Here is a 23,066-nt window from a genome sequence, read left to right as displayed (position 1 = left end):
TACTACTTTTTCCAATTTCAAAACAAAAATTAAATTAAAAAATTATATTCAAATAATTTTTTAACTTTATAATATTTTTATTCAACTTTTTCTATCTCATTCCCAGAACGTAATAAAACATCTTAACTCAAACCATTTCACTATTATTCACAGATATACTGAGATATTCTATGTATCCAAATGGGTCCTTAGGACTAGTTTGGATAGTGTACTATTCATTATTTTATTATTACTTTTCACTTACTTTTTACTACTATTCACTACTATTCAATATTCTATTTTTGTTTTTTCATTACTTTTTTACTACTATTCACAGAATATTTGAGATCACCCCACTACCCAAACGCAATGATTTACTGGCTTGTTGGAAGGAAATTCAAAGTTGTCCTCAAGTGGCAGTAGTGTGGAAGATGATTTCGTTGTGCATTATGTGGTGTATTTGGTAAAAAATGAATGAGCAATGCTTTGAAGATAGGGAGCACACAATGGCGGAGCTTCAGAATTTTTTTGTACACACTTTACTGTTTTGGTTTTTCGGCTATTGCGCTTAACAGAAACAATGCTCATGAATTCCTGTCCTTAATCTATCAATCTTAGAATGTATTTAGGTGTTCTTTTGTATACCTCATGTGTACACGGGCTATGCCTACTTCATTTGTATAAATATAATTTACCTCTTACTTATCAAAAGAAACAAACCTGCAACTTTGGGACTCTAGTACCGCCTCCTATCAACTCCACTGCATATATCTCATCCACCTTCAGACCGCTATACTTAAGCACTTCTTTCACTGGAATGAGAGATTTCTCCCACAGATCTTCGCAGAGCTCTTCAAACTTCTCACGAGTTATGGTACTCCTGGAGGACAGATAATACTATTACTAGTTGATCGGTTCACTACCTGAAGCCAACTATCAGTATGCATAACTTGTAAGCTATAGGGAAAATTAGTATGAATAAACATTTAGCATAAGCCATTTTTCACAAATACAGATAGAAGTATCAAGTAGCATACTGAAACTTATATCTACCACTTAGCAATTAAAGAATGACCAACAGGTGAAGATAAAAGTAGTTTTATCCTACTGAAAAGAGGCATCAAGATGGCAAGCCCTCCTGACCATGTTCCCCGTCTTTTGTTATCCAGTAAATAGAAACTGCTAACCAGAAAAAAATAATAATATTAAACTTTTCAGCAAAGAGTTTATAATGTGCTTAAACAGCCACCAACCTGAAGTCCCGATCATCATAGAGGGATTCCACTGATATTGGAGCCACTGTATTTGCACTAAGAATTTCTTTTGTACGCTTAACTTGTTTCTTCAATTTAGCCATTGCCTTGGAAGATTTCCGCACATCAACCCCATTTCCAACTTGTTTATTGAACTCATCTGCAAAGTACTCCACCAACCGTAATTCCATATTCCGGCCCCCGAGCTCTGGGTCCCATCTAACATCCTTGACCTGCACACAGAATAATTGCATAAAGTAGGCAAAAACTACCAGGACATGCATGCCTGTGTAAAAAAATGACACGGAGTAGCAAAGAGAACAAATGTCACACCAAAGTACTTAGGATTTGAGATTAGGGTCCCTAATTGTTTGATCTAGTGGCATGATGACGTACACATGAAATTATTGGAAAAAGCAAGAACTACTTAAGCTCACACTTTAGCTTTATGAAATCATTTTTAAGTTTAGTTCCACCTAGCAAAGATTCAATATGAGACTTGGCATTCTATTATTTCACCCACCCAATTGGGAGGGACTCCGTCAATCTGATGTGTTATAATCATAAATAAGGTTGACAAAAATTGGCACAATAAATTGCAGTCTTAGAAACAGAGTGACAAAAAGCTGATAATAGAAACTCTAAAGAAGCAAGGAGTGGTTGATATTGGCATCTATTGCATATCAAATCAAAGTAGCCAGCATACAGTAAGCCATAAAAATTGTCCAAACTCTACCAAGAATCTGGTATTATTACCCATCTGCATTATTTTTTGATCAGTAAATAAAATTTTATTGATCGTAGGAATAGGCAAAAGCCCAAGTACACAGATCATATGCAAGAGCAATGCCTAGGAGTGACATTCTAGTGATACAAGAAATTCATGAATAGTCATGCTAATAAAACTAACTACTATCGATCATTGGAACAAGGTGTTAAAAAACAGAAAGTACTAAGTTCATCCAATGACCGCTCACAATCTTTGAAGCTTCGCTCATTCCTCTCCCTCCAAAGACAACACCACCATAGGTAGATCAGAACCATCTTCCAAATTGCGACAATTTGAGAAGTGCCTTGGAGACCTCTCCATGAAGCTAAGAGGTCAATCACCCTTCTTGGCATCACCCAAGCTACACCCACCCTAGCAAAAAAGTCATTCCACAAAGACATGGCAATCTCACAATGTATTAGTAGATGATCAACGGATTCTCTACTCTTTCTACACAAACAACACAAATCTAAGACTATGATCCAGCATTTCCTTAGGTTGTTGATAGTGAGAATCTTCCCCAAAGAAGTCGTCCATACAAAAAATGATACATTTAAGGGGGACTTTGTCTTCCAAGTGCTCTACCACAAGAATGGATATACATTACCCTTAGATGGTTTGGTAGGAGTGTACTGTGAACTTCTCTTTTGCCGAGGGGCGCCAAAAAAACTCGTCTTCACCACCCCCCTCATAGGGACAGAATAGACCAGGTTGTAAAATTCAGAGATTGCTTCAACTTCCCAATCCTGGACAGCTCTAAGAAATGTGACATTCCATTAGGAGTGCCGTTAGATTGGTCAAGGAGGTCCGCATTCAAGGCTTCCTTCATTTTTGCTATACCAAAGAAGTGTGGATAGGCCTCCTTAAGTGCCCTGTCACCACATCATATGTCATGCCAGAATTTGATTTGAGACCCATCACCAGCCTCAAAACAGATAAAAGTAGAAAATTTAGTCCACCCATGTTTGACGTGCTTCCAGAGCCCACACCCCATAGGATCCACACACCTCGTTCGAGCACCAACCTCCCCATGCTCTACCATACTTTGAGTCTAAAACTATTCACCACAAAGCTCTATGTTCTATTGGATATCTCCATAGTCATTTGCCAAACGCCACCTTATTAAAAAGCTGCAAATTTTGAATGCTCAAACATCCTTCGGAAATTAGGGAACAAATGGTGGCCCATTTTACCAGATGAAATTTGAATACATCTTTCAGCCCTCCCCATAGGAAATCCCATTGTATTTTCTCCATCCAATAAGGCCACCTTTGATGGAAGCGGAAATAAAGAGAGGAAATAAGTTGGTAGGCTAGAGAGGGTACTTTTGATGAGAGTGACTCTGCCACCGTTTGGATAACTACATCCGCTTCCAACTAGCGAGTTTCTACTTCATTTTTTCTAGGACATCATTTCAAATGGATATCAATTTGTAATGAGCACCCAACGAGGGAGGCCAAGATACTTCATTGGTAAATGAGATGTCTCACATCCCAAGATAGAAGCCATACTATCCACATTATGCACTTGCCCCATCAAAACTACATCTGATTTGCCCAAATTCACCGTCAATCCAAAAACGACTTTAAAGCATAGAATGAGAGCCGTCAATACACGGATATGATCATGAATGGTCTCACAAAATAAGAGATGAGAAATATTGAGAGAACGGGTATTTACCTCCCCTACTAAAAAGCTAAATATAAAACCACCCTCCACAACACCATCGATCATTTTGCTAAATGCTTCCATTACGAAAACAAATAGTACTAATGCAGATAAGGGATCCCCCTATCTCAATCCCCACGAACTTTGAAAGAAAACGCTTGCTAGAAGCGTGAAGTAGAGATGAAATGTTTGATCCATGAGCACCACTTCACGCCAAAACCACATCTCTCGAGCATATAGAGTAAGAAGCTTCAATTGACTCGATCGTATGCCTTTTTCATACGATCAAAACATTTTGGGGCTTTGATTGTATTGAGTATTTGCCTCCCCTTCACAAAGGCATTTTGGGGCTTTGATATTATTTTCTCCACCACCATGCTTAACCTATCCACCAAGACTTTTGAGATAATTTTATACATCCCACTCACCAAGCTAATGGGGCAAAAATCTTTAACCTCAACCACCCCTAGTTTTATGTGAATAAGAGCAATGAAGGTCGCATTGAGGCCTTTTTCGAACCTTCCATATTCACGGAATTCTTGAAAAACACCATGATATCACCCTTGATCACTTCCCAACAAGATTGAATGAAGGCCATAGTGAAACCATCAAGACCTGGAGCTTTATCACCCGTCATACTTTTTAACACTTTTCGAACCTCCATTTCTTCAAAAGGCCTCTTGAGCCATCCTTTTACTTGTGAGTCAAAAGTATCAAAGGTAAGTCCGTCTAATCTCGGTCACCAAGAAAATTGTTCCAAAAGAAAATTCTCATGGTAGTTGACAATGTAATCCATGACCTCAGTTTGGTTAGAGATAATCACCCCATCTGCCACCAACGTATCAATGGCGTTGTTCCTCCTGTGAGTTAGCCACCCAATGGAAAAACTTGGTATATTTATCCCATTCCTTCAACCATAGAGCTATTGACTTTTGTCACCAAGATATCTCTTCTTACATTTCCCTCTCAAGTTCTATAAACACTTGATTTTTGAGAGCCCTTTCCACTTCTGACATTTCCCTTACCTCCAATATGTTCTCCAAACCCTTAAGTTCCTCAAGAGTAGCTTCTTCTGGCCTTCCACATTACCAAACACTTATTCACTCCAGCTCTTCAAATCTTTTTTCAATGCCTTCAATTTACATGCCAAAATATAACTTGTAGTTCCTTAGAATTGACAAGAAGTCCACCATTGTTTAACTAAGTCAATAAAGCCCTCGGATTTCAACCAGATGTTCTCGAATTTGAAGTACCTTCGACCTCCATGTATTCCTCCAATCATGGAGGATGGAAAAGTGGTCTGAATATAGTTGGGGAAGACGCTTTTGAATGAGATTTGAAAAATGGGTTTCCCAATCCGAGGAGGCCAAGAATCTATCAATCCTCAACCAAGAAGGATGTCCACGGTTGCTCGACCAAGTGAAGGAACCACCTGCAAGAGGGATATCTAATAGATCTTGGTCAAAAATAAAATTATAAAGGTCTACCATTGCTAAATTGTAGTTGGAACCACCCGATCTTTCACTCAGGAAACGAGTGACATTAAAATCACCCCCAATACATCAAGGCAAATCCTAGATGCCACATAGCCCAGCCAGCTCATTCCCCCATAATAGTCTTCTTGCTTGATCTATATTAGGACCATAAACACATATGAAGGCCCATTGGAAGTCATCCTCAACAATCTTAAATGAGCAAGCCACCGTGAAATCCCCATGCCATCCTCCACCTTTTCCACCACCTGTTTATCCCACATCACTAGAATGCCCCATTAAATGTCCAGTTAAACTGTTTGAGCTCCCGAGCTCTTTTCTTAGTTGAGTTGACATCACCATGCAGGCTAGCCTATCTTTGTCGATCCTCTACCATTGCAACTATGGGAATAAATTGGTCTTCGAAACCATTACATACAAACCTAACACAGCATTAAATCTCCTTGACTTCATGGAGAACCCATTCCGAAGCTTGGGTTTCATTTGGGTGTACAGAGTTCAACAGGGAAGGATCCTCCCAAAACTCTCCATTGCTGCCCAAAGGACTAGACTGTCAAAATATTGGACTATCTACCTTCACCAAGTCATAACACGACCCGTGCCAGTACTCCCTCACATCCCCATCTGAATCGTACAAAACCATAGCACCCTTGGAAGGTTCGGCCCTTGCATTGACCATTTCACGGTCCCTGGCATTAGAGACCTTACTGAAGCCAAAGCCCACCTCTAATGGAAGTTTCGACCAACTTTAAGGAGACGCAAGTAGGGCCGCACCCTCAATCCCCACGATTTCATCAACATTTTCTAGCTCCAAGACAGGTACAACTTCCTTGAGTATCATCGACGTTGTCGCCACCACAGTGGCGACCAGGATGTCGTCCACCGGATCACCCACGTCAGTCAACCCATTCTACGTTGTCTCTGTCCGACAGTTCATCAATTCTGACGGTTCCAACAGTTTATCAACTATAACGGTGCTTTCTTGGTTCTGAAGGCTGGGTTGAAGGAAAGGTTGGGTCCTTTCCTAGAGGCTGGCTTGTTTTCAACCCACCAACATTGGGTTACAGGTCTTAGGCCATATGGGTTGGTCCCTTTCCTTTTACAGCCCGCGAGGTACAAGCCCCACAGATACTTCTACCTCCCTTACATAGCCCACAGATACTTCTAAGCCCAGCCTAAAACGTTGGTTTACCCTCTAAATAAAACTATTGATCGTCTCCCTCAAGTCTAATATCTCCATTTTGAGGCTACCTAAGGTCATCTGATCTACACGATGACCACTGAGCAGAGCGCCCCCCCCCCCCCTCCCCTATTGTATAAGTGTTGTCGGTTGGCAATGTCTTTGACTAACATGTCCGACACGCCTCTACAACGGTAACACCATGCCTTTGTGAATTGTCCAGATTGCCCTTCATATCCTTTGAGGACTACCCATCTCTACTTGGTGCTTCCTCCAACCTATAGTGGACGACTCTAATGGCAGAGCCAACGTATGGAGTCAAGACAACCTCTGCATACAACTTAAGTAAGCCTTTTTTTGAGTCTTTCTGTTGGATGGTTCCAGCCCCTTCCGATAAATTTTTCCCAAATTTTTCCACGCTTTCATGCACCTCACGAAGCTCCATCGCAATTTTTTCCAACCGTTCCCTTCCACTTCTTCAGGGATTACGATGGGGCTTCTTCTTCCACCCCCTCTATATTCCACTAGAGTCAAGAATCTTCATATAGCATTAGAACATCTTTGTGCAATGAAAGCATTGCTTCTTACAGGATATTATTCAGCATGAATTACTTATCAAAAGACAATATTCAACATGAATTGATTTCCATGGGACCACTAATCCTTGACTACGTTAGTCTTAGGCTGAAAACATTTCTTTTTATTTTAGAAGTAATATGCATAAAAGATATTATTCAGAACGAGTTACTAGTCCAAAAAATATTCAACATGAATTGATTCCATGGAACCACTAATCCTTGACTACATCAGTCTTAGGCCTAGTTTGCTTTCACAAACCTTTCAAACCATCATCTCATCTCAACATCCAAACACCACAAACACAAACATTTTACAATTTAAAATATTCAACTTTTTCCTCTAATCACTACAATTTTCCACACTTCTAAATAAAACACAAAAATAATTCAATTTTTCAAATTTCAAAACAAAAATTATATTCTAACCCTCTTGTAACTTTATAATTTTTTTATTCAACTTTTTCTCTCCTTTTCCAAAACCCTATAAAAATCTTAACTCAAACCATTTCATTACTATTCACAAATTATATTACTACTATTCACGTATTTTTCATTTCATCTCATCTGTGTAACCAAACGAGGCCTTTGGCTAAAAACATTTCTTTGTCAAACTGCTCATATTCAGATGGAAAACATTTTTCGGTACAGTGCATCATTTTCTGGAATGGATCCCCAATCAATATAGATTTCTAGAAAAGAAGTGGAAACACCCTAAACTAGATAATTGCATGGCAATAAAGTGCTAATAAAATATTTGAAATGAAATGAGTCCTCACCAATCATTCCTTCTTGTGCACATCCATGTACAGGTATTAACATATTGATATACATTTTTTTTTATAAGTTTGAGGAACACGTTTAAATTTCCAGCATTACATATTGATATACATTTTATCACCTTAGAGCATTGTCAAGTCCAAAATTTGGCTAAAAGTTGAGGTTTCAACTAAAGTCATAGACATTGAAGAAATTAGTCCACATTGGACTATCCATCACAATGTTAAAATAATAATATAATATTATATATTTTAATAATAATTTCTTTTTCAATAATTTTTTTTATATTTTACAAATACACTATAGATTAATTAAGAATTTAATTTTTACTTAAAATTATTGTTTTCCAACTATTTTTTTTCTTCAACCTATTTATCCAACATAATATAGCTTTGTTTACAAAAACATTTCCGCCGATATCTGTCCATTGTCAATAATTTCAACCTGTGAATAAAATTTGTGAATAAGAAGAGAAAATACCATTGTTGATTATTTGTGAATAAAGTATAGGTTTGATGGGTGAATAGTGACTCCCCAATTTTGAAAATTCTTTTAGAGTTATTGTAACTCAAAATCTAAACTAAAGGTTTTCAACTAGTCCAATACAGGTTATTTATACAAAATTTAGCTATATTTTAAATTTCACTGACATTTGGCTAGTACAATGTCAGTGTTCTTATCACCAAACAGTATGCACAAGAATAAACCCAGTTTCAGACTTGACAATTGCAATTCATTTTTATCCTATTCCTATCAAGTTTTAAAGTTCACCTGAAATTGGTTGACCGACACAGTCTTCCCATGCTCTTTACCACTATATGCCGAGTAATGCACTAACGCAGCATATGTACTGCTCGCACCCATGTCATAGAAAATAACATGCCTCGACCCGTTAGAAAAATCCTTGTCAATCCCATACTGCAACGCTGCCCCCGAATGCTCATTTACCAGTGAAAGAACATTAACCCCAGCCATCTTGGCCGCCTGAAGCAGCCCTCTTCGCTCCGCTTGTCCAAAATACGGCGGCACTGTAATCACTGCGTCCTTCACCGGCACCTTCGAATGAAACTCCGCCAAATTCACCGCATAACCCAAAATCATTGCTAATAACTCCTCAACTGAATAAATGGAACCGTCGTCATCGATTTTAAAATTGACAGCACCTCTAGAATCTTCTATGATTGGGAAAGGTAAGTAAATCGAGTCAAGAAAGCTTTTTGAGTAATTATAAGGCTTCCCAATTATGTCGCGGATTTGAGAATAGACTTTATTGGGGTACCGAGCAACGAGCCCCGCAGCTTCTTCGCCGATGAGGCGAGTACCAGAATGGAATGCCACTAGGGCCGGAGATTTGCGCTTTGACATCTCGTTGATCGCGATTGAGATCGGGCTCTGTCCGGGTTTTAGGTTCACGACAGCGACTTTTAGCCCTTCGGAGCCGAGATCTATGCTGGAAACCGCTGATTGAGACCGTGAAACGAAAAGGCAGAGCACTGATAGTACTAGCCCTAGCTTGAATAAGATGGAAGCCATTCTGGATTATGCAAGCCTCTGAGTAGCAAAAGCCAAAGAGTTAAAAGAGTCAGTTGATTGATGAGAGAGAGAAGCACAAAAAAAGGCAGGATCTGGTGCTGCTTAGTCTGAGAAAATTGGAAAATCCAACTTGGCTAAGCCACAATCAGAATAGTGTATATATTTATATTCGGCTATTGATTTGTATGAACTTTACAATTGTGGTAAAAAAATGAGATAAAAAAAATATTTGAAAGAAATAAGAAAGTATGTAGGAAGCGTTGAAAGGGGAGAGAGAGAGACACCAGTGGGTAGCAGATCGCATTCTCCAGAAAACAGAAGTGCCGTATGGAACGGTTCCTGTTTAGTTGACGAGAAAGCTGAACAAAATTATTTGGACGTTCAGAACATGTCATACGCGTCGTCTCAGACAGGTGGTGTTAGTTTGGCCCTTGGGGCAGCTAGATGGATGGAGTACGAGGTTTAGGGAGGTTTAGGGAGGTTCTGCGTGGGGATTGTGAAGGAAATGCCTGAATATGTAAGGGAGGGTTGGGTCAATGCACCGTGTAGTGGGGGATTAACTATGGGTACGTGGCACTTGAATAGCATGGTTACTGAGGTGGCTTGTCCAGCACCCTTAGATCCTGATAGTTCCCGGAGTTACGTGGTAAGGCAGAAACCAAGCTGAGGTGTGACAAGCCCATTGGTCTGTATGACATCGCATTGGCCAGCTGGGCACAATGCTGGACCGTTCAGCCTGTTCAGTTAGTTTGCTTCTGATTGGCCAAGGGCAGCTAAGGAAGAATATATTTTGCCATATCATATCCTTCTAGCGGCCCAGCCCCCTAACGTCCTCGGACCCTTTTTTTTATTATTATTATAGAAAATAGATGTTATTTTATTTTTGAAATGAAATCGAAATTACAGTTATAATTAATCAATACAGAAAAAAAACTCAAATTATAAATCAAACTATTCATATGTGGAAAGCTTTCACGCAAACAAATTTCTCTACGATAGACATTATCTTAACTTATTAGAACTCACTACTGACAAAACTGGTTTGTCTGAGAGTACCACTCTCTAAAAAAAATGGAGATAATCATCCTCACATCTAAATGAGGATAAAGACAAACCTCCAACTTCCAAATGAGGAGAATGACAAAATAACATTCATTCTCCAAAGGAGAAGAATGACTAAACATCATCATCCTCCAAAGAAGGAGAAGGACAAGACAACCCCCTCCTCCAAAAGAGAAGGGGGTTCTTCTGCTATAGACAAAAGCCTAATAGCTTATTTCTTTTATTTCCTAACACAAATAAAGACCAAAATTATAGACACTTAAAACACTACAAAAAAGCGAAAAAACATTGGCCAAGGCGGTTGTAGTGGCGCGTGAAGGACACACGCCACTCTAGGAGTATGTCGGACGGTTGATCTTGAGGATACCGGAGTCGGTGGCGCCAGAAAAGCCGCGCGTGGCAGCAGCATAAGCCTTATCGCGGCGGTGCGTGGAAGCCACGCGTGCGCGATAACCCGCACGTGTATGCTACGCGCTGCTTCTTTTAGCGTCGTGTTAGGTAGTCTGGAAGATTGGCGACTGAGAAAACCCATAGTGGGGCACGTGTAGGACGTTGGCCACTGAAAAATCACAGGTTGACGTTGCTCCATTATTTGACCTAGAAAAACAAATAAAGGGGGCATTGCTCCCCCCTCCCTCCTTCCAATCCAGTGTTTCATCTCTTCTCTTAATTGTGTTTTCTGTTTTGTTTGTTTTTAACGTCCTCGGACTTGGCGCCCTATCCTGTCAGAGCAAAAAGTCATCAAATGGCACGCATTTTTCTCTTTGGTCTTTTTCATATTTTATTATGAAAAATGATTTACACACGAATATCTTTTTATAATATTTTATACAATTTATTTTAAATGAGGAGTATTTTTATAAAATAACTTATAAATATAACATAATTTTATAAAAATATTCTCATCTTAAAATATTATTGTGAAATATATTATGAAATATGATGTGTGTGTATCATTATTTTTTCCTTATTCCCTCTTGAAACAATCATATCTTCTCTTTTAGACCCTTTTCCAGCAGCCAACCATTAAACTCACCAGTTATTTTTTATTGTTGAGCCAAAGCCCATTGGCCAAGCAAGGAAAGAGCCACAAGCCATTAAAGGCTCGACCGCGGGGTTCACCCACGTGAGAACAACTAAGAGGTGGGCAAGTCAAAATGCATTGTATCTCTATGGGACTTAGGCCTGGTTTGGTTACACAAACCAAACAATCTTATTTTATCTTATTTCATATAATCATTACAATTTTTTTAAATTCTCACACAAAATATAATAAACAATTCAATTTTTTCAAATCTTAAAATAAAAATTATATTAAAAAAGTATATTCTAACAATATTTTATTCAATTTTTAACTTCATTTCATCTCATCTCATCTATGTAACCAAACGATATCAAACCTCTAAATAATCACTAAGCAGTTGTTTCGAAATCAGCTGACATAAAGGAAATCCTGAGAGGAACTAAGAGGTGGGCAAGTCAAAATGCATTGTATCTCCATGGGACTCCAACTTCTAAATAATCACTAAGCAGTTGTTTTGCAATTAGCTAACACAGAAAATCCAAAGTGGAATATGCGCAGCCAATCAACCATTTTAACAATCAAATCGAGTCCAGAAGGAAGCATTAAACTTGATCCTTATGAAAAGATAATGTCTTAGAAATCCTTAAACAAGAAAGCAGTGAGGGACACTATATGCAAATCCTGGAGTTTTACAAACACCTAGAGATTGAGGAAGCAGAAGATGATGTCCTCATTTCCAAATTTGAGAACTCGTATGAAAAGAATAGGGCTCTAGATCTAGGTCCCTAGAATATCATGAACCATCTTTTTATTCTAAAATCTTGGCCTATTAGAGCTATTATAAGGGAAATTGATTTCAAGAAAACTCCATTCTAGATACATATACATGGGTTACCTCTACAAAAGATGAATGAGAAAACCGTAAAGAATATTGGAAGTGCTATTGGGACAATGCTAAAGATAGATTATGAAACTAATAAGAGAATCGTGTGTGTGCTGGATATCAATGAATCCAGATTCTCCTGGATACTAGCAAACCTCTCATTCCTGGGTTTAGAATGGAGCGGCCTAGGAAAACTCCAATATGGGTGTCTTTCAAATACGAAAGAATATCTTACTTCTGCTACTCATGTGGACGTCTAGGCTACAACCAAAAATTCTGCCTTGTGAGGTTTCAAACAACTCAACACAATCCTCTAGTGGGACTAATTATGAGAGCCATGACCGTATCACCGAAGAAATTCATAAAAGATGGCTCAAATCCAATCCAGAAAGATGAATTCAATGATAATATCCAAAGGAAACAACTGGATAAGGAAGCTACATAAGATAAGAAGGACGATAACATAAACACAATAAACAGCCGAGAGAATATCAACTAGGTGAGTCAAGTGGAAGAAGAAGAATCCGAGTCACTGGACTAGTTAACTAGGAAATCTCAAACTCAGGACTCAAAGCTGAACGTTATTTCGTTAATGAGGAGTGGCTCTGACATGTACGACACCTTGGAAAGGCTTTTTTATAGTTTTGAGTTTTACGGAAAGACGTGTTGAGAGTTGTGTGAGGCGATTTTCATTGTAGGGTTTAACGTGTTTTTGCATGGCAACAGCGAGACCCCATGGTGGTCCTTTGTCACAGTCCGATACTCGATCATTTGTAGATATGGTATCTGCCATTCCTTAGCCCCTCCCTGAGATTCCTTTAACCATGAGAGCTCCAAAAGTGATGGATGGGGAGATGTATTTTCAGTTTTCGAAAGAAGAGATTCAAAAGATAGCGAAACATTTTCGATTTTCCTTGGTTTTAAAATTCCTGAGGCAACGTCCGTCTTTGGATGTCATTCGATTTTTCATAAAGAGTAGATGGGGATTATCAGGGGTGGCAGTAATCTCGGCCATGAGATTGCATCAAAACGTTTTCATACTTCTCACCTCGGAATAGGATTTCAATAAGGCATTCTCGCGTGAGGTTTGCGACATTAATGGTATTCAATCAGGTCGTTTCATTGGTTTCCGGATTTTATTGAAGAACAGGATCCTTCTGTGGTGCTGATCTGGGTTTTCCTACCTAGTCTAGCCCCAGACTTCTAACGATGCCCATTGGAAAGTTTATTCGTAGTGATAATTCTAGTAGATGCGCGAAAAGAACGAATGGTGTGAGGGTCTGTTTAGAGTTGGATGCAGCAAAAAAACCTATTACTTCTTTCTGGATTAGGGTGCCAGCGAGTCCTTCCGGTCATCATCAAGAAGTGATTTATGAAACACTCCCGACTTATTGTATTCGGTGTAAACGACATGGTCACAATGAAAAAACTTGCAAAAAAAGAGAAATTGTGCAAAGATAAGGAGATGCCGTTAGTGAGAAAAGAATATAGGGTGGTGAAGAAGAGTGATAAGGAGTTAGTGGAGTCTAATGGAGAGACTGAAGAATGGACAGAGGTTCCGATGCTGGGCGAGTCAGATGATTTAAATCTGAATAGAGCGGTTGTGAGTCATGAAAGTGATGTAGAGCATGGGGTGGTGGCTTTGATCTCTATTGACTGTGTGAAGGGGACAGAGGATGAAATAGAGTTACCAATGACTCATCCAGTAGCTGTAGATCAGGGAGAAAAGGTATTTGAGGTTAGAGTAATTGTTGATGGAACATAGAATGGGTGTCTTAGATTAAAAGATGTGGAACAACAGGAGGAGATGCATGGGAGGACTGAAGAATCAATTCCAATGGTTAATAACCATATTAAAGAAGACTCCAAATGTTTAATGAATCTCAGTCAAAGGAAGAGGACTCTATTTTGGCAGGGGAAGATGATAAGATGGTCAGTATTTCAGATAGCGAGCCTGGGGAGGAAAAAGAAGAGGCTTGTAAAGAGGTGTTTTCAGACTCAAAAGTGTCTAACAAAAAGAAGAATATATCAGAGGATAAGTTGGTGAAGGTCAGAAGTTCGAAGAGGGTGGTGACCCGTTCCTCTAAATTTAATCTATGATCAGTCCGATAGTTTTTTGGAATGTCCGGGGGGTTGGAACGTCAAGAAATAGATTGAAGAAAATTGTAATGAGATATAAGCCAAAAGTTTTTGCTTTAGCGGAATCGTTTTTAAGTGAAGTTTCCATGGCAGCTATCAAACGTAGTCTTTCATTGGAGGGGTGCCTCTCGAATGAAACAGTGGACAGGAAGCTGTGGTTGTTTTGGATTTTGGAGGTAAGAGTGACAGTTTTGTCAATGAGTGATCAACACATTACATTTATGGTCTCGGATGGTCAAAAAGAATTCAAAATATCATTTGTTTATGCAAAATGTACATATGCACAATGCCAGAGACTTTGGGAGGACATAGAAAGGGATGGGGGGTCAAGTATCCCTTGGCTAGTGACTAGTGATTTTAATGTAATTTCTAATGATAATAAGAGGAGAGGTGGAAGGCCTCCCTCTTTGCATTCCACCTCTCCTCTTTGCAGGCGGTAAATGACTTTAGTTCTTGGATTCAGACTTGTGGATTGATTGAAATGAAGTTCCTGGGGAAGAGTTTATCTTGGCATAATGGTCAGTAAGGATTATCTAGAAGCTGGGCTCGGTTGGATCGTACGCCGATGAATAATAATTTTTTGCTTTGTTATTGGAATCTTCAACGCGTTATTTACCTCGCACTACATCGGATCATGCACCAATGGTGATCTCCTTATCAAGCAAGTCAGTAGCATATGGTCCCTCTCCTTTCTGCTTTCAACAAATGTGGGTTGAGCATGATGGGTTTTTAGATTGTGTAAAAGAATCTTGGGAGCAAGATGCCCAAGGTATGGGTATGGTCAAATTGGTTAATAATGAAAAGACTGAAGGTTAGATTAAGAAGCTGGAATCGAAATGTTTTTGGTTGGACGACTCAACACATTTAGGCGTTGGAGACTCGGTTAAAAGGACTTGAATCCAGTTTATAGAGGCAGTATAGTGAAGATATAGAGCAGGACTTGATAGCTACCAAGCTGGAGCTTGACACTTGGGAAAAACGGGAGAGTATGCGGCTTGCGCAGTGTGAAAAAGTTCGGTGGATGGAAAAAGGAGATAAAAATACCACGTATTTTCATACATTACTCAAAGTTAGAAAGCAGAGACAGGTTTGTGTGATGCGGCTTCAAAATGGGGTTGTTCTAAAGTCTCCACAAGAGGTTCATGATGGTGCGGTTGCTTATTTTGAAGAGTTTCTGGGTCAATATTCTAGTGTGGAGTGTCTAGTATTGGAAGGTGTAGTTGAGCCTATTATATCAGAGGAGGAAAATAGTCTTTTGAGTCATTTACCTTCGGTCGAAGAAGTGAAAGAAGCCGTGTTAAGCATCCTTGTTGATAGCAGCCCCGGCGCTGATGGATTTAGTTCCGGGTTTTATAGAGCATGCTGGGAAGTAATATGTGATGATATTACAGATGCAGACAGGGATTTCTTTGGTGGTTCTCCATTGCCAAGGTTTTATACAGCCTCTCTGTTGGTGCTTATTCCGAAGGTATTGCAACCTTCAGGTTTTGATAAGTTACGTCCTATTAGTTAATGCTCAGTGTTTTATAAGATATGTTCCAAGGTGCTTGTTAATCGCTTAACACATCTCCTTCCGTCTATGATATCTATGGAACAAAGTGCTTTTATTCCTGAAAGAATCATATTTGATAACATTAGTTTAACACAAGAAATTGTTTCTTTTATTAACCGAAAAAGTCAGGGAGGTAATGTGATTTTCAAGATGGATATGGCAAAGGTCTATGATAGGGTGGAATGAGATTTTCTTTGAATGTATTGGAGAGGTTTGGTTTTTCTGTTGGTGTATGTGGGCTGATCAGGAATTGTATTTAGTCGCCGTGGTATTCTATTATGATGAATGGAACTGTCTGTAGTTTTTTTCAAGGTCGAAGAGGGCTGAGGCAGGGAGATCCCCTCTTGCCCTACCTTTTTATTATCATGGAAGAAGTATTATCCCGTCTATTGAAGGAAAATTTCTCAAATGGAAGGATTGGTAATTTTTCTCAACCTCGAGGGACACCAATAATTTCACATCTGCTATATGCGGATAATATTCTCATTTTTGCAAATGGAAGTAAGAAATCTGTGAAAGCATTGATGGAAGTGATTGGTATGTATGAGAAATGGTCTAGGCAATGCGTAAACAAAGACAAAACATAGGTTTATTTTGGAAAACATTTTACTGTTGGGAGGAAAAGGGAGCTGTTGAGGATTACGGGCTTTGTAGAAGGATTTTTTCCTTTTACACATCTTGGTGTTCCAATTGCTTCTGGAAAAATATTAAAACAATATTTCAACCCACACATCACAAGAGTCCGAGATAAGATTGAGGGTTGGAAAAATAAATGTTTGTCTGCTTGGGGTAAACTGGTTTTGATGAAGCATGTTTTAGCAAGTTTACCAATTCACTTGCTTGCTATTTTGCAGCTTCCGAAATATGTTTTGAAGTTGCTAAATAGTATGTTGAGTTCCTTTTTCTGGGGTGAGGTGAATGGGAAAGGTAGAAAGCACTGGTTCTCTTGGAGTCGAATGTGTCAACCTGTAGAAGAAAATGGCATCAGCTTGAGGAAATTTGAGGATGTTCAGGCGTCGCTTCATGCCAAATTTGCATGGAAGATCCTTCAAGAGGATGATTTATGGTGCAGATTTTTTCGGGGAAAGTATGCTGCTAATAGACATCTTTCTTTGACAGAGCCAAATAAGGGCTCTCGATTCTGGTGTTTGGTACTCCATAGCATTCCCCTTGTGCTCCAACATTCTAAGTGGAAGGTCAGGGATGGAAGGATTTCTTTTTGGTTTGGTAACTGGTGGGATGGGGGTCCTCTTGCTAATGGTACTCAGATCGTGGAAGAACCCAAAATACAAATATGTGAGCTGAAGGTAGAGAATGGATGGGATATTGATAAACTGGACAGGATGGTCGGCCATGAGAGGGCTACTAAAATTTGTAACTTCTTGGGTTCATGTAGAGAAGGCCAAGATATACTGGTTTGGACAGAAAATAATTATGGTAGGTTTTCTACAAAAAGTGTGTGGGAGTGTGTTCGTGTTCGTGCCCCGGAAGTGTGTTGGTCTGATTGGGCTTAGCATGAGAGATTACCAAAAAATATTTTTGTATTTATGTGGAAGGCAATGAATAATTGTCTCAGTGTTGATGAGAGGTTGAGGAGGATTGGTATTCCAATACCTTCGAAATGTGATTGTTGTGCAAGTGGGGCTACTGAGGATCTAAATCACGTACTTATGGGGGGTGAAGTTGCTTTGAATGTTTGGAGATTTTTTTCGAATCTGTTGGGTATTCCCTTTGTCTCTAATAGGACATTGTACAATAGGACGTTGTACCAAATGGTTTTGGTGTGGTTCAGGAAAGCTTCAAGATCGACGCAAATGGGTAGTATACTTGGTTTGCTTCCGTCGGTTATCTCATGGAGGTTATGGTTTCGTCGGTGCAAAGCAAGAATGGAAGGGAAATTTTTTTTCTGCGGAGGAAATAAAACAGCTGATCCATTTCACAGTGGGTACAATACAAAAGGTATATGCGAAGGTTATAAGATGTTCTCGTGCAGACGAAGCTCGGCTGCATGAGCTTAATATCCCAATCATTCATGTAAAATAGAAGATCATACGAACTATAAGTTGGAGGAAACCAAGTGTTGGCATAATTAAATTAAACATAGACGGAAGAAGCTCGGAGAATTCGGGAGCTTCTGGGGCAGGAGGTGTTTTACGGGATGCTTCCGAAAATATGGTTCTGGCTTTTTCGAAACATCTTGGTGCGGGTACAAATACTAGTGCTGAGTTGCAGGCAAGGGTTTTTGGGTTACGATTTTGTTGAGAGATGGGTTTTCAAGGCATAGATGTGGAGTCAGATTCACAAGTGTGTGCGCGATGGGTTCACTGGCAGCGATGTAACGTGTGGTATTTAGAAGACTTTTGGGAGGAATTAATGGAGGTCGTTCATGGTAGGGATGTTAATGTGCAGCATATTTTTAGAGAAGGAAATGCTCCGGCAGATTATTTGACAAAGTTAGGAGCAAGTGGAGTGTCGTGTGTGTGGAATTTTTTAAATCAGGCGCCTAGGATTTTTAGAGGGTTGATCCGTATGGATAAATTAGATTCGCCTTATTTAAGGTATAGTTAAATGTTATTTATTTTTGGGTATGTTTGCCTTATCCATATGTTCTTTTTTGTTTTAAGGTTGGTCATAAGGTTGTTTTATATTATTAGTGGAAAAGTTGTTAAATGGGAATAATGTAACCAAGGTATTCCTCCGTTAGGAGTGAGAGCCTATGAATAAACGTAAAGAAGAGTCACTTTTGAACATGTAACTCGGACCTTTTTTTTTTGGTAAAAAATGTACAACACCTTGGATACAGATATCCAGCAGGCATGGGGAATGGCAAACCTTAACACAAGGAACGCAGGCATCAGAATGTCGCTTCTAACTAAAGGGATATACGAGGAGCTCTGGAAAGACCCACCAACCATGCCATACAGAACTAAGATCAAAATTGCCAGGCAGAAGTATAGAACGTAGGTTAACTAGGGGCCACCATGCATGGGGCAAGAGGAAATGAATTTTGAGATGGGCCTAAAATACAACAAACTAGAAATCTGCTCTAATGGCCCCCTGATACCTGAAGAGATAGAATTTGAGGAGCAACAGAGTCCCCTGGGCTACTCAAATATGGCTCAGCACATAAGTAGAAAAGGATTGGAATAATATGGTCAACGAGGAAGTTGATGGGACAAAAAAAAAAAGAAAAAGAACAACTACATGTATGTCCCAGAGAGAGGAACCAATGATAGCTACCACCATCATTGAAAGGAAAATGGCATGGAAAGCTAGGTAACAAAGCCCCAAGAAAGGATCTAGCTCTCATCGAAAGAGAAATGGCATTGTCATCAAGCAGCAGCAACATGAGACTTCCACACCAAAATCAAACATTTCAAAACTTAGTGACTTGGAGCAAGCCTATATGGATATACTAGAAGAGGCATCAACCACAGCTGAGGAGGCGAGCCTAATCACGCCCCCAAAGGAGTCATGATTGTAGTAAGATGGAACTGACCCGGGTTGCGGCAGTAAACCACCTTAGGGCTGTGATTAACATTGTCAAACCCAATATTTTGTACTACTAAGGCAAGTTGGTTTTGATAACTTTTTTTTTAAGTTCCTCCTAATGGCAAAAAAGGAGGCCATGTTTTAGCCTGGAAGTTAGCAGTGGATTTTGATGTAACTTTTGCTAATAGTAATATGATTAATGTTGTTAATTATTCCAAGGCCAAATCTACACCCTGGATGTCTACCTTCATTTATAGCCCTACGCAATGGAAAGAAAAAATAGACTTTTGGGATTTTTTAAATAAAATCCCTAGCATTTTTTTGGCCCTTGGATTTGCATTTGGAATTTTAATACTCTTCTGTCTATGGATTAGAAAATAGGGGCTCTGCCAATTCTTCCTTTGCTAAAGGGGGTCGGTCTTAGAAGGCTCATGGAAGATAATGGGATGGTGGACCTATGATTCCAAGGTAATAAATATACTTGGACAAATGGGAGACATGGATGTGCACTCATTCAAGAATGACTAGATAGAGTTGTTGCCAACCCGGATTGGAGACTCGATTATTCGAATCCAACCATTACTCATCTGCCCAGAATTGCTTATGACCATTCCCCCATCATCCTGGACATCTTTGGAAAGGAAAACTCTTTACCAAAACCCTTCAGATTTGAGGCCATGTGGACTAGAGACCAAGAAAGCAAAAAAGTGGTAGCTCAGGCATGGAATACTGAATGCTTTGGTTCTCCAGCATACAAACTTGTTTGGAAAATCAAAGAAACCAAAAGAGCCATCATGGAATGGAACAAGAATAAGTTTGGTCGAGCCAACAAAAAATCAAAACCTTGACATAGGCACTAGATCAAATTTGACAGGATAACAATATGGATCAGAGGACAATAGAGGAAAAGAATATGAGATTAATGTTAATGGAAAAAATGAAAATAGAAGAGATCATGTGGAAGCAAAAATCTAGAAAATATGGCTCACCACTACGAATTTCAACACAAAGTTCTTCCATTTATCAACCATCATAAGAAGAAGAAAGAACTCCATTAATAATATCAAGACTGCAAATGGAGAATGGTCCTCTGAAAGAGAGGATTTTGGCAATAATTTTATCGAGCACTTTCAACATATCTTCACTTCTTCCAATCCTAAAGAGCCTTGCATCCTGTTCGATCTCCTTAGTCCCATTATAAATGATGAGGATGATCAATGGATTTGTGCTACACCTAATGAGAATTAAATTATGGATAGCCTAAACTATATTGGTTCTATGAAAGCACCAAGTCCTGATGGCCTCAATTCACACTTCTGTAAATTCTATTGGGACGTTATCAAAGATTATGTGCATAGAATGGTGATAAATATTTTTCAACATAGGCTATATTCTAAAGGAGTTGAATCACACAAACCTAGTTCTGATTCCAAAGTGTGATAACCCAGCCATGGTCCACCATTTTAGACCCATAAGCTTGTGTAACGTCGCCTATAAGATTATAGCCAAAATCATGGCCCATGGGTTGGTACACATTATGAAAGGCAAGAAAGGAAGAGGGGGTCTAATGGCAATGAAACTAGACATAGAGGAAGCATTCGACTGTATTGAATGGAACTTCCTTCTTAATATCTTAAGCACCTTGGCTTTGCCCCCAAAATGGATTCAATGGAGTTTTCAATTTATCACTATAGTATCTCTTTCCCTTATGCTTAACAAAACCTCTTTTGGTTTTTTCAAACCACAAAGAGGCCTAAGACAAGGGTATCCCTTATCCCCCTTTATATTCATCGTGGGTACTGAAATCCTATCTAGATTGATCCTCAGGGCCGAGAGTTATGGTGTTGTCCATGGTATCAAGGTAGCTAGAGTTGCTCCTACAACTACACATCGCATGTTTGCTAGCAAAGGAAGTTGAAGTAGAGACTCTACTGGATTTCAATGCAAAGTACACAAAGTGGTCAGGACAAAAGGTGAACTCAAATAAGTCCTCAATTTTCTTTAATAAAAATCTGCAAGCCAGGTAGGTACCAAATTAATGGAGATTATTGGCTTCAAGAAAGCTAAACTTGATAGCAAATACCTAGGCCTCCCTTTATTCAATCAAAGATAAAAATATAAAAATTTTCAAGACATGAAGGAGAAAATTCTTAATACAGTGGCTCGATGGAAAGCAAAAGTTCCCTCTCAAGCTAGAAGAACCATCCTAATTAGAATAGTAGCCTCTATTATTCCCATGTACTAGATGTCCTCTTATCTTCTAACCAAGGAATTATGTAAAGAGATGGATGCAAAAATGAAGGATTTCTAGTGGGGTTTCAAACCTGATAAGAGACACTACACCTCTAAATCTTGGGAGCCTATTTGCAGACCAAAACTAAAGGAAGGACTAGGCTTAAGAAGATTTATGGACATCAACAGAGCCCTAATTGCCAAACTAGGGTGGAACATCCTAACAGAGAAAAACAAACTTTGGGTCCAAATTCTAAAAGCAAAATACATAAGAAATGAGGATCTCATGCATACAACCCCAAAGAAAACCCAGTCATGGACTTGGCAAAGTATCCTCCAAAACCAAGACTTGATCGAAAAGGGAAGATGCTACATGTTCAACAATGGTAGGACTATTAATATTTGGGAAGATCCTTGGCTCCCAAACATCACAGGCAACAAACCTCACCCTAATGAAGCTTTGAAAAATAGCCTAGAAAACATCAAGGTTGCTAATCTGATCGACCACAACAGCAAGAACTGGAAAATAGAGTATATCTACGAGATCTTTGACACCAGCTCGGTTGAAGCTATCTTGAACACAAGGCTACAAAACTTAGAAAGGTCTAATGAACTCATATGGACACTGAACAATAATGGGAAGTTTACTGTGAAGTCTGCATATTGGAGGGACCAAAAGGAGAGGTTTGACTGTCTAGAAAATCAACACTAGAACATGCGAAAGAAACTTTAGAACTTGAAAATACAAGATAGACAAGACTACTCTGGAGGATAGACTAGAATGTGATGCCAACCAGAGGTAACTTGGCGAAAGTGATCCATACTATGAGCCAGGAGGAAGCACTATGCCCTCTATGTATGTGCGAGGTAGAAACAGCAGAGCACTTATTCATTACATGCCAATTCACTAGAGTATTATGGAGGGAATCTCCATGGCCTATAAACACTTCAATTTTTCAGCAGATGCCAATCATAAACTAGATCAACTACATCATATAGCCCAAGCAAGAACTGAAGAACTAAATGTAGATATGAATAAAGAGAAAGATTTCACTCTTTCTGCAACCATAATCATGGATACTATATGGTTTGGCCAAAACCAAAAAATCCATCAAGAAATAAATCTTGATGTTATGCATATAATCACTAAAGCAAAATATAGAATAGAAGAACTTCTTGGAGCACAAAAAGTTGAGGATATGGAAAAAGGAACTAGTTGGACCCCCCAAGCTATGGACAAATGAAAAATCAACTACGATGATGCTATATCAAGGAACTCATCAAGGATTATCCATCATGCATGGACAAAAATTCCTACCATATCACCCTATGAAGCAGAAGGTAGAGCAGAGATTCTAGCATGACTCATTGTAGAAAAAATATGCATTGACTAAGTACAAATTGAAGGTGACTCACTGGAAGTCCTTAAAGCCATTAATCAGACTGAAGAGC

The 23,066-nt window shown here is 39.2% G+C and overlaps 2 protein-coding genes across 3 annotated transcripts in view; one reads left to right on the top strand and one right to left on the bottom strand.

The window, feature by feature from the left end:
* LOC109001978 (heat shock 70 kDa protein 17) overlaps positions 1–9,735 on the bottom strand; it is a 33,110-nt gene extending 23,375 nt beyond the window's left edge. Inside the window, exons 1-4 of the mRNA XM_018979517.2 lie at positions 9,515–9,735; positions 8,469–9,248; positions 1,233–1,465; positions 700–859 (exon numbers count right to left, since the gene is read on the bottom strand). Of these exons, the coding sequence (XP_018835062.2) occupies positions 700–859; positions 1,233–1,465; positions 8,469–9,230 (1,155 nt within the window). The 5' untranslated portion in view covers positions 9,231–9,248; positions 9,515–9,735. The remainder of the gene's footprint in view (positions 1–699; positions 860–1,232; positions 1,466–8,468; positions 9,249–9,514) is intronic.
* The window catches only part of LOC109004516 (probable disease resistance protein At4g27220), a 963,953-nt gene that overhangs the window by 111,367 nt on the left and 829,520 nt on the right, over positions 1–23,066 (top strand). The gene's annotated exons all lie outside the window — the stretch shown is intronic.

Source organism: Juglans regia, chromosome 8 (assembly GCF_001411555.2).
Source record: "Juglans regia cultivar Chandler chromosome 8, Walnut 2.0, whole genome shotgun sequence".
Classification (NCBI taxonomy): domain Eukaryota; kingdom Viridiplantae; phylum Streptophyta; class Magnoliopsida; order Fagales; family Juglandaceae; genus Juglans; species Juglans regia.
Note: the sequence above shows the minus strand (reverse complement) of the source record. Positions and strands in the feature narration are given on the sequence as shown.